This window comes from Vicia villosa, linkage group LG3 (genome assembly GCF_029867415.1).
Source record: "Vicia villosa cultivar HV-30 ecotype Madison, WI linkage group LG3, Vvil1.0, whole genome shotgun sequence".
Lineage (NCBI taxonomy): Eukaryota > Viridiplantae > Streptophyta > Magnoliopsida > Fabales > Fabaceae > Vicia > Vicia villosa.
Genome location: NC_081182.1, coordinates 165,340,488 through 165,357,802, shown reverse-complemented (window position 1 = coordinate 165,357,802; position 17,315 = coordinate 165,340,488). Strand labels below are relative to the sequence as shown.

The following is a 17,315-nucleotide window of genomic DNA, read 5'->3' as shown; positions in this document are numbered from 1 at the left end:
TTGGCAATTCAAAAAGATATACTTTTTCAGTAACCATTAAGTTGTAGTTCCCCCATATGACATCATCAATTCATTCATTCCTAAAGAGCAAAGACACAAAACAACAACTATACAATTGGAAGTCAATTATATGACATCATTAGTTGAAAAAAGTAAATTTATGACCAAAATTGCCCCCTTTTTGGAGAGGTGGCAAAATTAGAAGGAAGGGTATTTGGGTGTTTTCCAGAACAATTTCCCTTCTTATATTATAGATATAAACTTTCTCTATTTCAATACTTTGTTTGAAAGTATACAATTTTTCAGCTTAAATATCTAAAATATTTATATGATTAAACTAATTTTATTTGGTATTTTTTCACGAATTTATATATTTTAAACTTAAATGATAATACTGTTTGATAAACTAATTTAAGCTTATCATTTTTTATTTTTTTAATTAAAAATATTAATAGTTATTAATCATATCATCTTTAAGTTATTTCATTTTTCAATTAATTTAACGTTAATTTTATAAAGGTGAATTCTTATTTACCCAATTCAAAAAGTTGGGTAAGGTTATCTCCTTTGTAAAATGCTTTGAAAATAACAAATTATTGTAATATTTAAATAAATAATTAAATGTATTAAATTAGATGGAATTATATGATTGGTTGGAGGTACACTACCCAACTTTTTGTGATGGGTAGAGAAGTTGTCCCCTTTTATAAAATACCACAATTGCAATTGCAATCCCACATCGGTGAGTGACTCTCAAAAATACATAGTCTCTTTTTTGAAACTCAAGATCCTTCGTTCTCTTATCATGGTAATTCTTTTGCTTATTTTGCGAAGATTTCATCTTTTTTCGAATTAACTTCATCTTTTCAATAGTCTGTTAGACAAGTTCAGATCCAAACACTACGCTCTCACTAGATTCATACCAACACAAATGTGTCCTACACCTCCTGTCATACAAGTACGACGCCTCAAAAGGTGTCATTTTAATGCAGGGTTGGCTCAATCAACCAGAGACCCCGTTCTAATTTTAAAAATGGACCCAAATTTAAAAAATATATGATTATAAAAATATAATTATATATTAATTAAAGATAAATTTAATTATTAATTTTTGATCAATTTCATTTTTTGATATATTGAATTTTTTTCATAGCATTTTTTAATTTATTAATTTTTTTATTATAATATTTTTATTTCTATTAATACTCTTAAAAAATCCGACCTTTTAAAATTTGGGACTCTTGCTCTTGCACTAGAGACAAAACATCATACAAATACTTTAAAAATATAACAATTTGAAGATTAAATCAAACAAGAAATAATAAAAAATTAAAGTAAAGAAGGATTTGTGTAAATAATGAGAAACTAGAAAGAAGCGAGGAAATTAAATGACTAACTCTTAACACAAGATGAATTTGATAAAATTAGCAAAATAGTAATTCTAAGTCAATGTTAATTTACTTATGTTATACCGCAAAATAATAAAGACTTTTAAAAAACAAAACAAAGTTTTCCATCAAGACTACACTCTATTCAATGAAATTGTTATTATAATTAATTTTGAAAATTAATTGATTAAAATTCCAAATGCTAAAGAGCTTTATTAGAAGTGATGTTAATAAAATCAAGAAATTCTATTTCAGTTAATCAGTGTAATTTTAACTTCATGACTGCCTTTGTTATATCCAAAGAGAACAAAGATAGAGAAAAAGAAGGAAATGTCCTACATAAAATGTTTGAAATTGTCTAAAGAAAGAATACACTATAAAGAAGTATCTCAGGCCTTAAATGAGTTAAAAATATCGTGCAAAATCCATGTGGAGCCGTTTATAATTAGTTTAAATTTTTTCAAATTCATGCAAAGTTCATGTGGGGCTATATATAATTAGTTTAAATTTATTTAAATTCTCTAAAAGTATTATATGGTAGAAATGGACCTTTTAAATTTAGGGCCCTGTACAACAGAGTTCATTGCACCTGCTTTGGGCCGGTCCTATTCTAATGCTAGAATAAAAATTGTTATTATAAGTAAACTCTATCAGCGACAAATGACTATCTCAAATACCTCTTTGCTCTAAAACGCAAGCTCTCAACAAATCCTCTAACGACTTAATAATCTTCTATGTCTAACCATTTGTCTGTGGATGATAAGTGGAACTCAACCTCAGCTTGGAACCCAAAGCCTTTTGTAGACTCTCCCAAAATCTGGATGTAAACCCTGAATCTCTATCAGACACAATACACAACGAAACTCCATGTAACATCACAAGCACGCAGAGGTGAATCTGTTCCAGCTTCTGCAAAGGATAACTGATGTTACTCAAAATAAAATGTGTCGACTTTGTTAGTCTATCAACAATCACTGAAATGGCATCATGTCCTCTAGGACTATTCGGCAGCCCGATTACAAAATCCATAGAAATGCTATCACATTTCCACTCTAGAATATCCAATGATTGCATCAATCCTGCAGGTTTCTGGTGTTCGACCTTTGACTTCTGGAAAGTGAAACATGCCTACACAAACTGAGTCACATCACACTTCAGTCCTAACCACCAAAATATCTTCTTTAGATTCTAATACATCTTAGTAGATTCTGGATGAATACTTAAGTTACTCCATTGACCCTCTCCTAAGATCATCTTCTTTAGCTCAGGATTATCAAGTATAGATATTCCACCTCGGAATCTCAACACACCATGCTCATTTACTTTGAAATCACTATCTTCATTATGATTATTTGCGACGATTAGACCCACCAATTTCACATTCAACTTCTGACTCTCTTTTATACTAACAAGAGAGTCACTGTTCACTTTTAGCATACCCAACGTCACACTCTATGGTGTTATTTCACATATCAAACTCAAATATCTAAATTGTTCAATAAGTTCCAACTCTCTAACCATTAACTCAGACATATGCAAAGACTTCCGACTTAAAGCGTCAGCCACGACATTAGCTTTACCGAGGTGATAATTCAAGTCAAAGTCATAATTCTTCAAGAATTCCAACCATCTTTGTTGCCTCATATTCAACTCCTTTTGATCAAGCATATACTTCAAACTCTTGTGATCGCTAAACACTTCAAATATGGAACCATAAAGATAATCCCTCCAAATTTTCAACACAAATGCAACCAACTCCAAATCATGAGTAGGATATTTTCTCTCATGAACCTTCAACTGCCTTGAGGCATAAGCTACTACTTTGTCATATTGCATTAGCACACAACCTAAACCCATCAAGGACACATCATAATACACCACAAATAGTTCTTTAGGATTTGGCAAAATTGGCCGTAGTCAACCTCTTCTTTAGCTCTATGAAATTCTATTCACAACGAATATCCCAAACAAACGCTTTACCTTTACAAGTCAGTTGGGTCAAAAAAAGTTCAAACTTAGAAAAACCTTCTATAAACCTACTATAATAACCATCCAAGCCCAAAAAGCTTCTAATCTCAATAGCCGACTTCGGAGCCTCCCAATGTAGCACTGCATCTACTTTGGATGGATCCACAACAATACCATTTCCTGAAATAACATGTCCAAGAATACTAACCTCTTGCAACTAAAATTCACACTTTTACAACTTAGCATACAACTTATTCTCTTTCAACACTTGCAACACAATTCGCAAATGCTCATAATGTTCTTCTTCCGATTTAAATCAAAGTAAAATATCATCAATAAAAACCATCACAAATAGTCCAAGTACGAATGGAATGTATGATTCATAAATTCCATAAACACTATAGGTGCATTAGAAACTCTAAATTGCATAATAGTATATTCATAATATCCATACCGAGTCCTAAAAGTAGTCTTCTAAATGTGTTCATCTTTCACTCAAATATGATGGAAACCCAGCCTCAACTCAATCTTGCTGAAGACACGTGCACCTACAAACTGATCCATCAATTCTTGGATGTTGATACTTGTTCTTGATCGTCACTTTATTCAGCTGTCGGTAATCCATGCACAATCTTATACTACCATCTTTCTTCTTCACCAATAACACTAGAGTTCCCCAAGGTGACACGCTTAGTCTTACAAATTTCTTTTCTAGAAAATCCTCCATTGCTTGTTCAGTTTAGTTAACTCTGATGTTGATATCCTGCATGGTGCCATAGAAACTGGTCTGGTACCAGGGACAAGATCAATAGTAAATTTCATATCTCTCTAGCGGCACATATGAAATATCATCTGGAAACACCTCTGGAAATTCACAAACTACTTGTAACTCATCAATTACCACTTGATTTTCAACAGACAAGGATGCGAATAATGTAAACACCCGATCATCCTCTTCCGAAAGCTTCTTCAATTGTTTAGGAGATAAGAAACCAACTTCTTCCTCATCATCAGAAGCAAGAAACCGCACCGACTTATTATAAAAATTGATGGGAACAAGATTGAACTCCAACCAATTCATTCCCAAGATAACATCAAGATTCCTTAACGGAAAACAAATAAGATCAACACCAAAACCTCTATCAAAGATTGACAGAGGATAATTCTAACAAACCAGAGAAGTAGTCATCGACCCTTTATCAGGAGTATCGATAGTTATTTCTATATCCTTCACAGACTTATCTATTTGCTTAACAAAAATAAATATCTCTTCACATTTGTCGAACCTATATTCACGCTCTAGAGGCAAGTTATAACACCCTTTTAACCCACATACAAAGTGATTATATATATATATATATATATATATATATATATATATATATATATATATATATATATATATATATATATATATATATATATATATATATATATATCACGAATCACCAACAAGGGTGTCACCTTCATAAAAATTCATAATAAAACGTCCTGCTCCGTAACGTGGATTCTTAAAATTATTCAAACAAAATACTTCTTTAAAGATAACAATTTGATTCAATTTATCGAAGCGGAATTCATAAGTCAAAACATCGCAAATACCACAACAAGTGGTTCAAATCTCAAAACAAATAAAAGAACGTAATAGTTCCAAAACAAACGATCCCAACCCCGATGTTACGTATCAGAACAATACCCTATTTATTCAAAATAAAGTTCTAAAAGACTCCACAAAGCTATCCTCTAAGCTTCAACGATCTATTCCTAATTACCTACGCGTTACCCACGTGGAGGTAACATTCAAACAGAAGGATGAGTATTTCATAATCATTATAAAAGACATAAGGAATAAATATAGTAGTGGCACCACAGTTATCAACAATCACACATATAAAGATACTCATATGTATATTTGCTCATGCTTCACATATTTACTCACATCTGCACATCATTAGCTACTCATTGCATCATCACATAATCTAATCACATTCATCAGTAAGTCTCATTTGACTCATGCATGTGGTATCAAAGCTTCACTGATGACTTAGTCATCGTTCTCCAAAGATCCTCACCAATAGGATCAGATCCTTCTTGGAACCAGAGTACTTTACAATATTGCACCCAATCCACACGATGGGATAGAGGCCATCACTGGACCAATTGTCCTACCAACATCACTGGACCAATATATGTTATGAATGTATGATGCACACGTCATAATAATCAATGACCACGGCTAGTCAAAAATCATCATCATTCATTTACTCATCATATCATACGATCATCTCAATTACACAAACATCACAACCATCTCAATTACCACAACACATACTTCACATTTGTCATGCTATAATTCCTCACAACAACAACTCACTACAACAGGCAATACGTACATATAGTCATGTAATCAAGGTCCACATCATCGACAAATAGCCCTATAAACCCATCTAAATGTGCCAATTAAATTCTAGAAAATTGCTATGAAATTAGCATAAAATATAAGCTTTTATAATCCAAAACAGTTTTCAAAAATCTCATTTTCCATCCCAGACCATCGCGCTAAGCGGGCCCTCTCCCATGCTAAGCGTGTTACTCTCTGCATTGAACCGTGTTTTATTTTTGGGAGCACGCTAAGCGCGACCTACCGCACTAAGAAGGATCTACAGTTTCTGCAGAAAACCCTGTGCGACCTGTGTAACACCCCACTTTCCCATACGAATATATATAATTATAAATACGTAAATAATCAGAGTAATACAAGTAGGATGCCACATCTTCTGAAACAAATCATAAAAACATCTCTTTATTCAATAAATTTCATTAAAACAAAATCCAATAACACAACGGAATTTAAAACAGTTTATTAGTCCTCATGGCACTAAGGCCTCAATAAAATAATTCTTCTCCACTAAACGGGAGGTCCTACAATAAAGTCAAAATCAAGATACGTAACAATTTGACAATTAATTGGAAGGAAAACAAAACATAGCGCATCCCAACATTCCCGTGTTACGTATCAGAGCGACTCCTAAGACTTGATCAGATAACACTCGAAAGTCCAAGCACTACTCTGGTACCTGGTTATCTGTACTCCCGAAGAAGCACAGACACAACAACAGAAAAGGGGTGAGAATTACATTCAATAAATATACGGTGAAATATCACATGTTTAAGGAGTAGTATCTACACCACACACAAACCACAATCACAAGCGGATTCTCACACCGTCAACCACACAGCAACATCAATACATGACATTACAATCAATTAAATGAAATGAAATGCAACTATCAACACTACATGCACGTGGTACCAACAGAGCATAAGCTCCCAACAGTTGCCATTTTATTAGAGGCAATAACAAGGCATAAGCCTTCAACACCGCCAATTCAGGCCAACAACAGGGCATAAGCCCTCAACGACATATGTATGCAATATGGACATTCAATCAACACAAAACAACAACACAAGGCATCAACCCTCAACTCATTGCCATTAGGCTATCAACTTGTTCAACAACACGCAACTATAATTTCATCTCTTATTGTTAATATGCACAATAGTCAACATAATCTTATCACAGCATTTTATGTCCAATTTATAAATTTTATAATTACCTATATCGACTTAAGTCCTACTAATCAAGAGAACTCAGAAAGGTGTTCCTAATACTCAAGAATCGGAAGAAACGTCGCAAAATGGGAAATTTTGTGCACTAACGTAACCATACGCGTACAGCTAGGCCATACGTGTATACCCCATTGCCCATACGTGTATCATACGCGTATCACCAGAATCATATTTGCACTAAAAACTCCCCCATACGCGTATCACATCCTCATACGCGTATGACCTCTCTTCCATACGCGTACCATACGCATTCCACCAGAAGGTTGCACTATGCTGGGACAGGGCTGCGTATCATACGCGTATAGCCCCCTGGGTTTGTCCCTCATACGCGTATGGCCCCAACCCATACGCGTATCATACGCAAACTGACAGAAAACTGTCTTTCCAAGTCTGCATTCGCACTAGTTCGTTCTCACTCGTTTTCATCACTTCCAGTTTGCGATTTTAGATCCAAAACATCATATTTTCACCTATTAACTCACACCTTCCATCTAGATTCATTAACCTGTTATGCTACATCAGTTTTACATGATAATAACTCAATTTCTACTCATCAAATTGGATAGTTATACATTCAGATCCAGTTCCTCTTATGAACATAACAACAACTCATCCAACATCCAAATCTATATCATAATTCATCAATTCAAACCAGAATTTTCGTCCAAAAATCACACAACATTATCAGTCAAGAAGAATTACATACAATGCAAGCCAATTCATACATCAAGGAAGAAATCAAACTCATCAATCATAAAACCTAAAGAGGGGAAGGAACCCTCACTACCCTCTCATGTTATAATCACCATTTAAAGAACCCATTCTCCCCCTTACCTTAGAATTGAGCTTTGATCCTTTAACAATGGTGGAAGTCTTCCTTCTCTCTTGCCCTAGCCTCTTTCTCTATTTCTACGTTCTTCACAACTTTGCCAAAAAAATTATTCCTTCTAATTTTTCTTTATTTTATTAATCTCTTACTAATCCTTAATTCTGCTATTGGGCTTACTACACACCCTCCCAATTACTAATCACCTACTTGGCCCAAATGATTAATTAACCATTTTACTACACTATAGTTAATTACTAAACTAATATAATAATAATTAAAATAACAGTTTAAGCACCAAATACACCAAATAACTGCGTAATAAAAATAAATATCGAAAACAGGGTGTTACAACTCTCCCCCACTTACGATATTTTTGTCCTAGAAAATCTTACCTCGCTCAAACAACTCGGGATAGGATTCCCTCATCTTGCTCTCCATTTCCCACGTCACGCTTTCTCCGGTAGTCCCCGTCCAGACTACTTTCACCAACGGAATATCTTTACCTCTCAGGGACTTTACCTCACGATCTATGATCCGAATCGGCATCGTCTCTACCGTAAGATTCTCTCTCACTTGCACATCATCCATATGAATCACGTGAGATGGGTCTGGAACATACTTCCGAAGTTGTGACACATGAAACACATCGTGCAAATTTGACAGGTTAGGCGGTAATGCCACTCTATAAGCAACAGTCCCAACTCTCTCCGTAATTTGATAAGGACCAATAAATCATGGAGTCAACTTCTTAGACTTCAGGGCACGACCAACACCAGTCACAGGCGTGACTCTTAGAAACACATGGTCACCCGATCCAAATTCTAACTCCTTCCTTCGCTTATCATGATAGCTTTTCTGTCTACTCTGTGAAGCCTTCATCTTTTCCCGGATTAATTTTACCTTATCTATAGTTTCTCGTACAATTTCCGGTCCAAGTACTACGCCTTCGCCGAATTCGTGCCAACATAGCGGAGTTCTACACCTCCGACCGTACAACGCTTCAAAAGGTGCCATCCCGATACTATAATGATGACTGTTATTATAAGTAAACTCGATCAACGGAAGATGAGTGCTCCACGAACCTCCTTGTTTGAGAACACATGCTCTCAACAAGTCCTCTAGAGACTGAATAGTTCTTTCAGTTTGACCATCCATCTGAGGATGATACGCCGAACTCAACCTCAACTTAGAACCCAAACTTTCTTGCAAGCTCTTCCAAAATTCAGAAGTAAATCTCGGATCTCTATCCGACACAATGCACAACGGAATACCATGCAACTTCACAATCACCCTGACGTAGATCTCGGCTAACTTTGCTACTGGATACGTGATCTTAATAGGTATGAAATAAGCTGATTTTGTAAGCCTATCAACAATCACCCCTATCGAATCGTGTCCACTCGCAGTTTTAGGCAACCCCGTTACGAAATCCATCGAAATATTGTCCCACTTCCATTCTGGAATTCCTAACGGTTGCATCAACCCTGCAGGCTTCCGGTGTTCAATCTTCGATTTCTGACAAGTTAAACAAGAATACACAAACTGTGCCACGTCTTCTTTCATTCTTGGCACCAAAATATCTTTTTCAAGTCTTGATACATTTTAGTAGCCCCAGGATGAATACTCAAGTTACTCCGATGACCCTCTTCTAAAATCATCCTCTTCATGTTATCGTCATCAGGGATACAGATTCGATCCTGTAATCTCAACACTCCTTGCGCGTCCACCTTAAAATCACTCCTTTCAGATTTGCTACAACTAACGATAATGTCTACTAGTTTCACATCCAATTTCTGAGCCTCTTTGATACTGTTCAGGAAGTTGTTATCAATTTTAAGCATTCCCAACTTAATACTCTGCGGTGTCACTTCACAAATCAAGCTCATATCTCGGAACTACTCGATCAATTCTAACTCCTTAACCATCATAGCTGACATGTGTAAGGTCTTTCGGCTTAAAGCATCAGCCACAACATTTGCCTTACCGGGATGATAGTTCAACCCGAAATCATAATCCTTCAGCAATTCTAACCATCTCCGTTGTCTCATGTTCAGCTCTTTCTGGTCAAACAGGTACTTCAAACTCTTATGGTCACTATAAACTTCAAATCTAGAACCATAGAGATGATGCCTCCAAATCTTTAGTACGAAAACAACAACAGCGAGTTCCAAATCATGTGTAGGGTAGTTCTTTTCATGAATTTTCAGTTGCCTCGATGCATAAGCAATCACCTTACCGTTCTGCATAAGTACACCACCTAAGCCCATCAGAGAAGCATCGCAATAGACCACAAAAGGTTCGCCTGGATTTGGTAATGTCAAAACCGGAGTTGTCGTCAATCTCTTCTTCAATTTTACAAAACTTTCTTCGCATTGTGCATCCCATATGAACACTTTACCCTTACACGTCAACTTGGTTAATGGAAGTGCCAACTTAGAAAATCCTTCAATAAACCGTCTGTAGTAACCGGCTAAACCCAAGAAACTTCTGATCTCAGTAGCTAACTTTGGAGTATCCCATTGTAACACATCATCTACCTTGGATGGATCTACAGCAATGCCACTACCAGATATGACATGTCCCAGAAAACTGACTTCTCGCAACCAAAATTCACACTTGGACAACTTCGCATACAACTTCCTTTCTTTCAACACTTGCAATACCGTCCTCAAATGATCTGAATGCTCTTGCTCTGATTTAGAATATATCAAGATGTCGTCTATGAACACCACGACAAACTGATTTAAATACTCATGGAAGATACGGTTCATATATTCCATGAATACTCCTGGCACGTTCGTAACACCAAAGGGCATCACCGAATATTCATAATGTCCATATCTTGTTTTGAACGTTGTCTTCTGAACATCTTCATCTTTAACCTTAATCTGATGGTAATCCGACCTCAGATCAATCTTGCTAAAAACACTCTCACCCACCAATTGGTCCATCAAATCATCTATTCTCGGTAGCGGGTATTTATTCTTAATGGTTACTTTATTCAGCTGTCTATAATCTACACAAAGTCTCATGCTTCCATCCTTTTTCTTTACTAACAGCACCGGAGCTCCCCACGGTGATACACTTGGTCTGACAAACTTCTTCTCAAGTAAGTCTTCTAATTGCTTCTTCAGTTCCGTCAATTCAGATGCAGACATCCTGTACGGTGCCATAGAGACAGGTCTGGTACCCGGTACAAGATCAATCGTAAACTCAATTCCTCTTTCTGGAGGCACGTCAGGAATTTCATCAAGAAAAACCTCAGGAAATTCACGTACTACCGGTAACCCATCGATGATATTCTGATTTTTGATTGACAATGTTGCCATTAACGAGAACATCTCTACTTCTTCTTTCAACAACTGTCGTACCTGCTTAGACGACACTAAACCCGCTTCTTCCTCTTTGGCAGTTGAAAATCTCACAGTCTTGTTATAACAATTTACGTGAGCATAGTTATATTCTAACCAGTTCATTCCCAAAATTACGTCTAGCCCGGCTAACGGTAGACACACTAAATCAACAACAAAGTCGCTGTCGAAGATCGACAACGGACACTTTAAACAAACAAGAGATGTAGTCACAGACCCTTTAGCTGGAACCTCAACTACCATCTCGCCATTCATCGAAGATAGCACAAGACCCAATCTTTCAACACATTCAGCAGCAATAAAACAATGAGTAGCACCAGTATCGATAATAGTAATTAAAGGCACACTATTGATGAAACAAGTACCTCTAATGAGTCTGTCTTCGGTGCTTGTCTGAGTACCAGCCAACGCGAACACCTTACCACCAGCTTGTGCATTCTTTGGTTTCTGACATTTACTTCTAATGTGTCCTTCTTCGCCGCAATTAAAACAAACCACTTCTTTATGTCTACATTCAGACATCATATGACCAGTCTTGCCACAGCGGAAACATTTCTTAACTTCATCAGTGCAGTAAGTACTCTTGTGACCAACCTTTCCACACTTAAAACACACAATCGGAGTAGGAGCACCTCTCCCACTAGCTCTATGGCCCGGAGCAGCTCTCTGTTTGCCCTTGCTAGCTGGAGCGTCATAAGGCTTGCCACGTTGCTGATTCTGCATGCCTCTTCTATCACTGACAATCTTATAGTGAGCAGCATTATCTTCCTCAAAAATTCTACAGCTGTCTACCAAGTTAGGAAAAATGCGAATCTGATGATACTCTATAGCCTTCTTGATCTCAGAGCATAACCCATTTTCAAATTTAACGCATTTTGAAAACTCTGCACCTTCTCCATCATAGTATGGGTAAAATTTGGCCAATTCAGTGAACTTCGCAGCATAATCGGTCACTGACATGTTCCCTTGTTTCAGTTCATGGAACTCAATTTCCTTCTTACCACAGACACTCTCAGGGTAGTACTTCCTCAGAAATTCCCTTCGGAACACATCCCAAGTGATCTCTTCACCTGCAGCTTCTAGTCTCTGACGTGCTGCTAGCCACCAGTCGTCAGCTTCGACTGCTAGCATATGTGTCCCATAGCGAACTTTCTGTGCCTGAGTACAATCTATTACACAGAAGATTCTCTCTATCTCCTTCAACCACTTTAATGCTCCATCGGGGTCATGCTTGCCCTTAAAGACCGGTGGATTCTCCCTCTGGAAGGTAGCCAAACTACGAGACCCAGCATTCTCACCAGCATTAGGTTGATGTTCCAGAGCTTGAGCCATAGCCTCCAAAGCAGCAGCAATCGCAGCATCGTTTCTTCCAGCCATTTCAATTAATCACTGCAACAGAAACACAATTAGATAACGAGATTAACAATACTCGATTTGTTAGCGACTCAACTACTTGGTCGGACGGACCGACCTGCTCTGATACCAATTGTAACACCCCACTTTCCCATATGAATATATATATATATAATTATAAATACATAAATAATCAGAGTAATACAAGTAGGATGTCACATCTTCTGAAACAAATCATAAAAATATCTCTTTATTCAATAAATTTCATTAAAACAAAATCCAATAACACAACGGAATTTAAAATAGTTTATTAGTCCTCATGGCACTAAGGCCTCAACAAAATAATTCTTCTCCACTAAACGGGAGGTCCGACAATAAAGTCAAAATCAAGATACGTAACAATTTGACAATTAATTGGAAGGAAAACAAAACATAGTGCATCCCAACATTCCCGTGTTACGTATCAGAGCGACTCCTAAGACTCGATCAGGTAACACTCGAAAATCCAAGCACTACTCTAGTACCTGGTTATCTGTACTCCCGAAGAAGCACAGACACAACAACAGAAAAGGGGTGAGAATTACATTCAATAAATATACGGTGTAATATCACATGTTTAAGGAGTAGTATCTACACCACACACAAACCACAATCACAAGCGGATTCTCACACCGTCAACCACACAACAACATCAATACATGACATTACAATTAATTAGATGAAATGAAATGCAACTATCAACACTACATGCATGTGGTACCAACAGAGCATAAGCTCCCAACAGTTGCCATTTTATTAGAGGCAATAACAAGGCATAAGCCTTCAACAACGCCAATTCAGGCCAACAACAGGGCATAAGCCCTCAACGACATATGTATGCAATATGGACATCCAATCAACACAAAACAACAACACAAGGCATTAGCCCTCAACTCATTGCCATTAGGCTATCAACTTGTTCAACAACACGCAACTATAATTTCATCTCTTATAGTTAATATGCACAATAGTCAACATAATCTTATCACAGCATTTTATGTCCAATTTATAAATTTTATTATTACCTATATCGACTTAAGTCCCACTAATCAAGAGAACTCAGAAATGTGTTCCTGATACTCAAGAATCGGAAGAAACGTCGCAAAACGGGAAATTCTGTGCACTAACGTAACCATACGCGTACAGCTAGGCCATACGCGTATACCCCCTTGCCCATACACGTATCATACGCGTATCACCAGAATGAGATTTGCACTAAAAACTCCCCCATACGCGTATCACATCCTCATACGCGTATGGCCTCTCTTCCATACGCGTACCATACGCATTCCACCAGAAGGTTGCACTATGCTGGGACAGGGCTGCGTATCATACGTGTATAGCCCCCTGGGTTTGTCCCTAATACGCGTATGGCCCCAACCCATACGCGTATCATACGCAAACTGGCAGAAAAACTGTCTTTCCAAGTCTGCACTCGCACCAGTTCGTTCTCACTCGTTTTCATCACTTCCAGTTTGCGATTTCAGATCTAAAACGTCATATTTTCACCTATTAACTCACACCTTCCATCTAGATTCATTAACCTGTTATGCTACATCAATTTTACATGATAATAACTCAATTCCTACTCATCAAATTGGACAGTTATACATTCAGATTCAGTTCCTCTTATGAACATAACAACAACTCGTCCAACATCCAAATCTATATCATAATTCATCAATTCAAACCAGAATTTTCGTCCAAAAATCACACAACATTATCAGTCAAGAAGAATTACATACAATGCAAGCCAATTCATACATCAAGGAAGAAATCAAACTCATCAATCATAAAACCTAAAGAGGGGAAGGAACCCTCACTACCCTCTCATGTTGTAATCACCATTTAAAGAACCCATTCTCCCCCCTTACCTTAGAATTGAGCTTTGATCCTTTAACAATGGTGGAAGTCTTCCTTCTCTCTTGCCCTAGCCTCTTTCTCTGTTTCTACGTTCTTCACAACTTTGCCAAAAAAATTATTCCTTCTAATTTTTCTTTATTTTATTAATCTCTTACTAATCCTTAATTCTGCTATTGGGCTTACTACACACCCTCCCAATTACTAATCACCTACTTGGCCCAAATGATTAATTAACCATTTTACTACACTATAGTTAATTACTAAACTAATATAATAATAATTAAAATAACAGTTTAAGCACCAAATACACCAAATAACTGCGTAATAAAAATAAATATCGAAAACGGGGCGTTACAACCTGCATTCGTCCCATACAAAGTTTCTACTCCAAAACACATTTTAATCATCACTTTCCTGCGGTTTAAGGCATACTAACCTAGTCTTAACTTGTATTTTCTATTACAAACATCAAGATACAATCAATCGTCATAATTCCAAGAATCATCATTAAAACCCTAGACCTTCAAACCCATGGAATGGTAGATCTGACTCTAGTTCATGTTACTACTCATCATATTATCAATCATTAACATCACTATGCATACAACAACTCAACCTAAGAATCAATCACCATAGTTCCATAATAAACATCAAATTCATCACCAAATCCCAAACATAAACCCAACCTACAACTATCTAAACCTTAGATCAATTATAAGAATTACGATAACTCCCCTTACTTTAGATTATAACTAGATTTGATTCTTGTTCCAAGTTCCACGTTTGGTTTTCTTTTCTCCTCTTCTTGCCTTAGTTCTCTCTCTCTCTCTCTCTCTCTCTCTCTCTCTCTCTCTCTCTCTCTCTCTCTCTCACGCTTCTCCCAAATTTTCATGATAGAATGAATATTTCTTTCTCTCTTCCCTTTTTACTTAGTTAACCTTAAGACCCTAATATGATCTTCCTATTATGCCCTCACTTTTCCCATAATTATTTATCTATATTTAATTATATAATAATACATGATTAGAAACTCCAATTATTTATATTATTATAACCAACACCTTAATTCACACTACCCCACATGCATCAACATAAACATCACATATATTCTCAGGTACTCCATCTCAATCATATAATCACACCAAAACAACAAAATAATAGATTAAACAATTAAATCTAAATTCTAGGGTGTTACAACTTGTAGCGGTGAAATTGGTGAGTGTGGACCTCCGATTTTTTTAATCCCGGGCCATACCTCTGTTCTGTAGAGATACGTGAACTGACTCTTTTTTGTCGCTTAATGCTTTCGCATTTTTGAAAATTCACAGAGTCGCCACCGACCTTTTATTTTATCCAATTAAGGAAAGGTTTATAAAAGAAACAGAAAAAAGACCTTTAAGAAATTCTGGGTAAGGGGGTAGGTTATACAAAGGGAAGGTGTTAGCACCCTTTGTATCCATGGTTATCCATGGGCTCTTAAGTTTGCTTAGCTCACTTGTTTTTCGATCACTTTTCAATTGCTCTGAAATTGCCCATATGTGGTTTCAAATACCTTTGTAATTTGGATTTTGTAATGATCCGTGTGTGGATGTATACAAAATGCTTGTTTATCTTTCGAAAGATGTTTTGAAAAGAACGTTAACTTTGTAATAACCCGTGTTTGGATGTATACAAAGTATTGTCTTTTTTGAAAGTTTTGAAAAATCAACAGTGAATGAGAATTTTGTTTGTTTTGATTTGAGCAAGCAAACTAGGAGGTCTACCCTGAGTTGTAAGGTCTTTATCCTATTTCCTTTAAAAATCTATCCTTTCACCGGATATAAAAGCAAGGTTCGATTTTGTACTCAAAACAGTGGAATTTTGACTTTGATTTTGAAAGGAATGAGAAGGGATTACCTGAAGAGGTGCAAGTGTGATTGTGATTGGATTCAGATATTTATCTTTGAAGTTAGTGATCTAACGGTTCAATTTTATCTTTGACATACACGCAGTTTATATGTGCTGGAAATTAAAATGCGGAAATGTAAAGTGCGGAAAGTAAATCTACGCTATTACATCGATTGTGCAGGAAACGTAAACTAGCCTATTTACATGAATTTGACATCCTATACATTTATCTAGGAATTTAAATTGCAAAAAATAAAAGGCATGTTTTTTTTGGATTTTCTATGGTTTGATTTTAATTAATTAATGCATGATTAATTAAATTAAAATGAAGAAAAAGATGAAAATAGATTTAAACCTAGAAATTAAGTTTAAAATATGTACAAAAATATGTGTCAATTAATTTTAAAACAAAACTAATTTTTTTTGAATTTTTGAAATTGATTTGAAATTGATTTAAGTTAATTAAAACATAATTATGCAAATAATTATACAAATAATTAAAACTTAAAGATAAAATGATTCAAAATATGTACAAAATTAGTTTATAATATATAAACAATATTTAACACAAAGAACAATTTTTTTTATGATTTTTTTGATTGGTTAGAATAATTAAAAGCAAATATATAAATATATACTAATTAATTATGCAAAATATTGAAATTATGAAGAAAAATAAAATATTTTTATTTCAGAAAATAATATATTATTTTAGAAGTCTAAAAATATTTTTTGTGTATTTTTTGGATTTTTAAAACTATTTTTAATTAATTTAACAAAGAAATTAAAATAAAAATAAGAAATAAAAGGATACTGATCAGATGTGGAAATTAAATGAGGGAGTATGATGCGCATGCGTGTTCTGAGGCGTTGGATGAGCTGTTAAGCAAGATCAGATGGTCCAGACTTTGAGGCACATGGTACACGTTACACCTGCAAAACACTTGATTAGGGATAAATTCAAAAAACACGCGCGCGCTTCTGAAC

The 17,315-nt window shown here is 35.8% G+C and overlaps 2 protein-coding genes across 2 annotated transcripts; both read right to left on the bottom strand.

Moving 5' to 3' along the window:
* Positions 1–4,161: 4,161 nt before the first annotated feature.
* LOC131659315 (uncharacterized) lies at positions 4,162–9,378 on the bottom strand. The gene is made up of 4 exons (XM_058928522.1): positions 9,106–9,378; positions 8,716–8,970; positions 8,335–8,520; positions 4,162–4,521 (listed from the first exon to the last, which is right to left on the bottom strand). The coding sequence occupies exons 1-4, from the start codon at positions 9,376–9,378 to the stop codon at positions 4,162–4,164; spliced, it is 1,074 nt and encodes a 357-aa protein (XP_058784505.1).
* On the bottom strand, positions 9,375–12,563 carry LOC131659312 (uncharacterized). Its single transcript, XM_058928521.1, has 4 exons — positions 12,040–12,563; positions 10,981–11,964; positions 9,963–10,377; positions 9,375–9,671 (listed from the first exon to the last, which is right to left on the bottom strand). The coding sequence occupies exons 1-4, from the start codon at positions 12,561–12,563 to the stop codon at positions 9,375–9,377; spliced, it is 2,220 nt and encodes a 739-aa protein (XP_058784504.1).
* Positions 12,564–17,315: the final 4,752 nt, after the last annotated feature.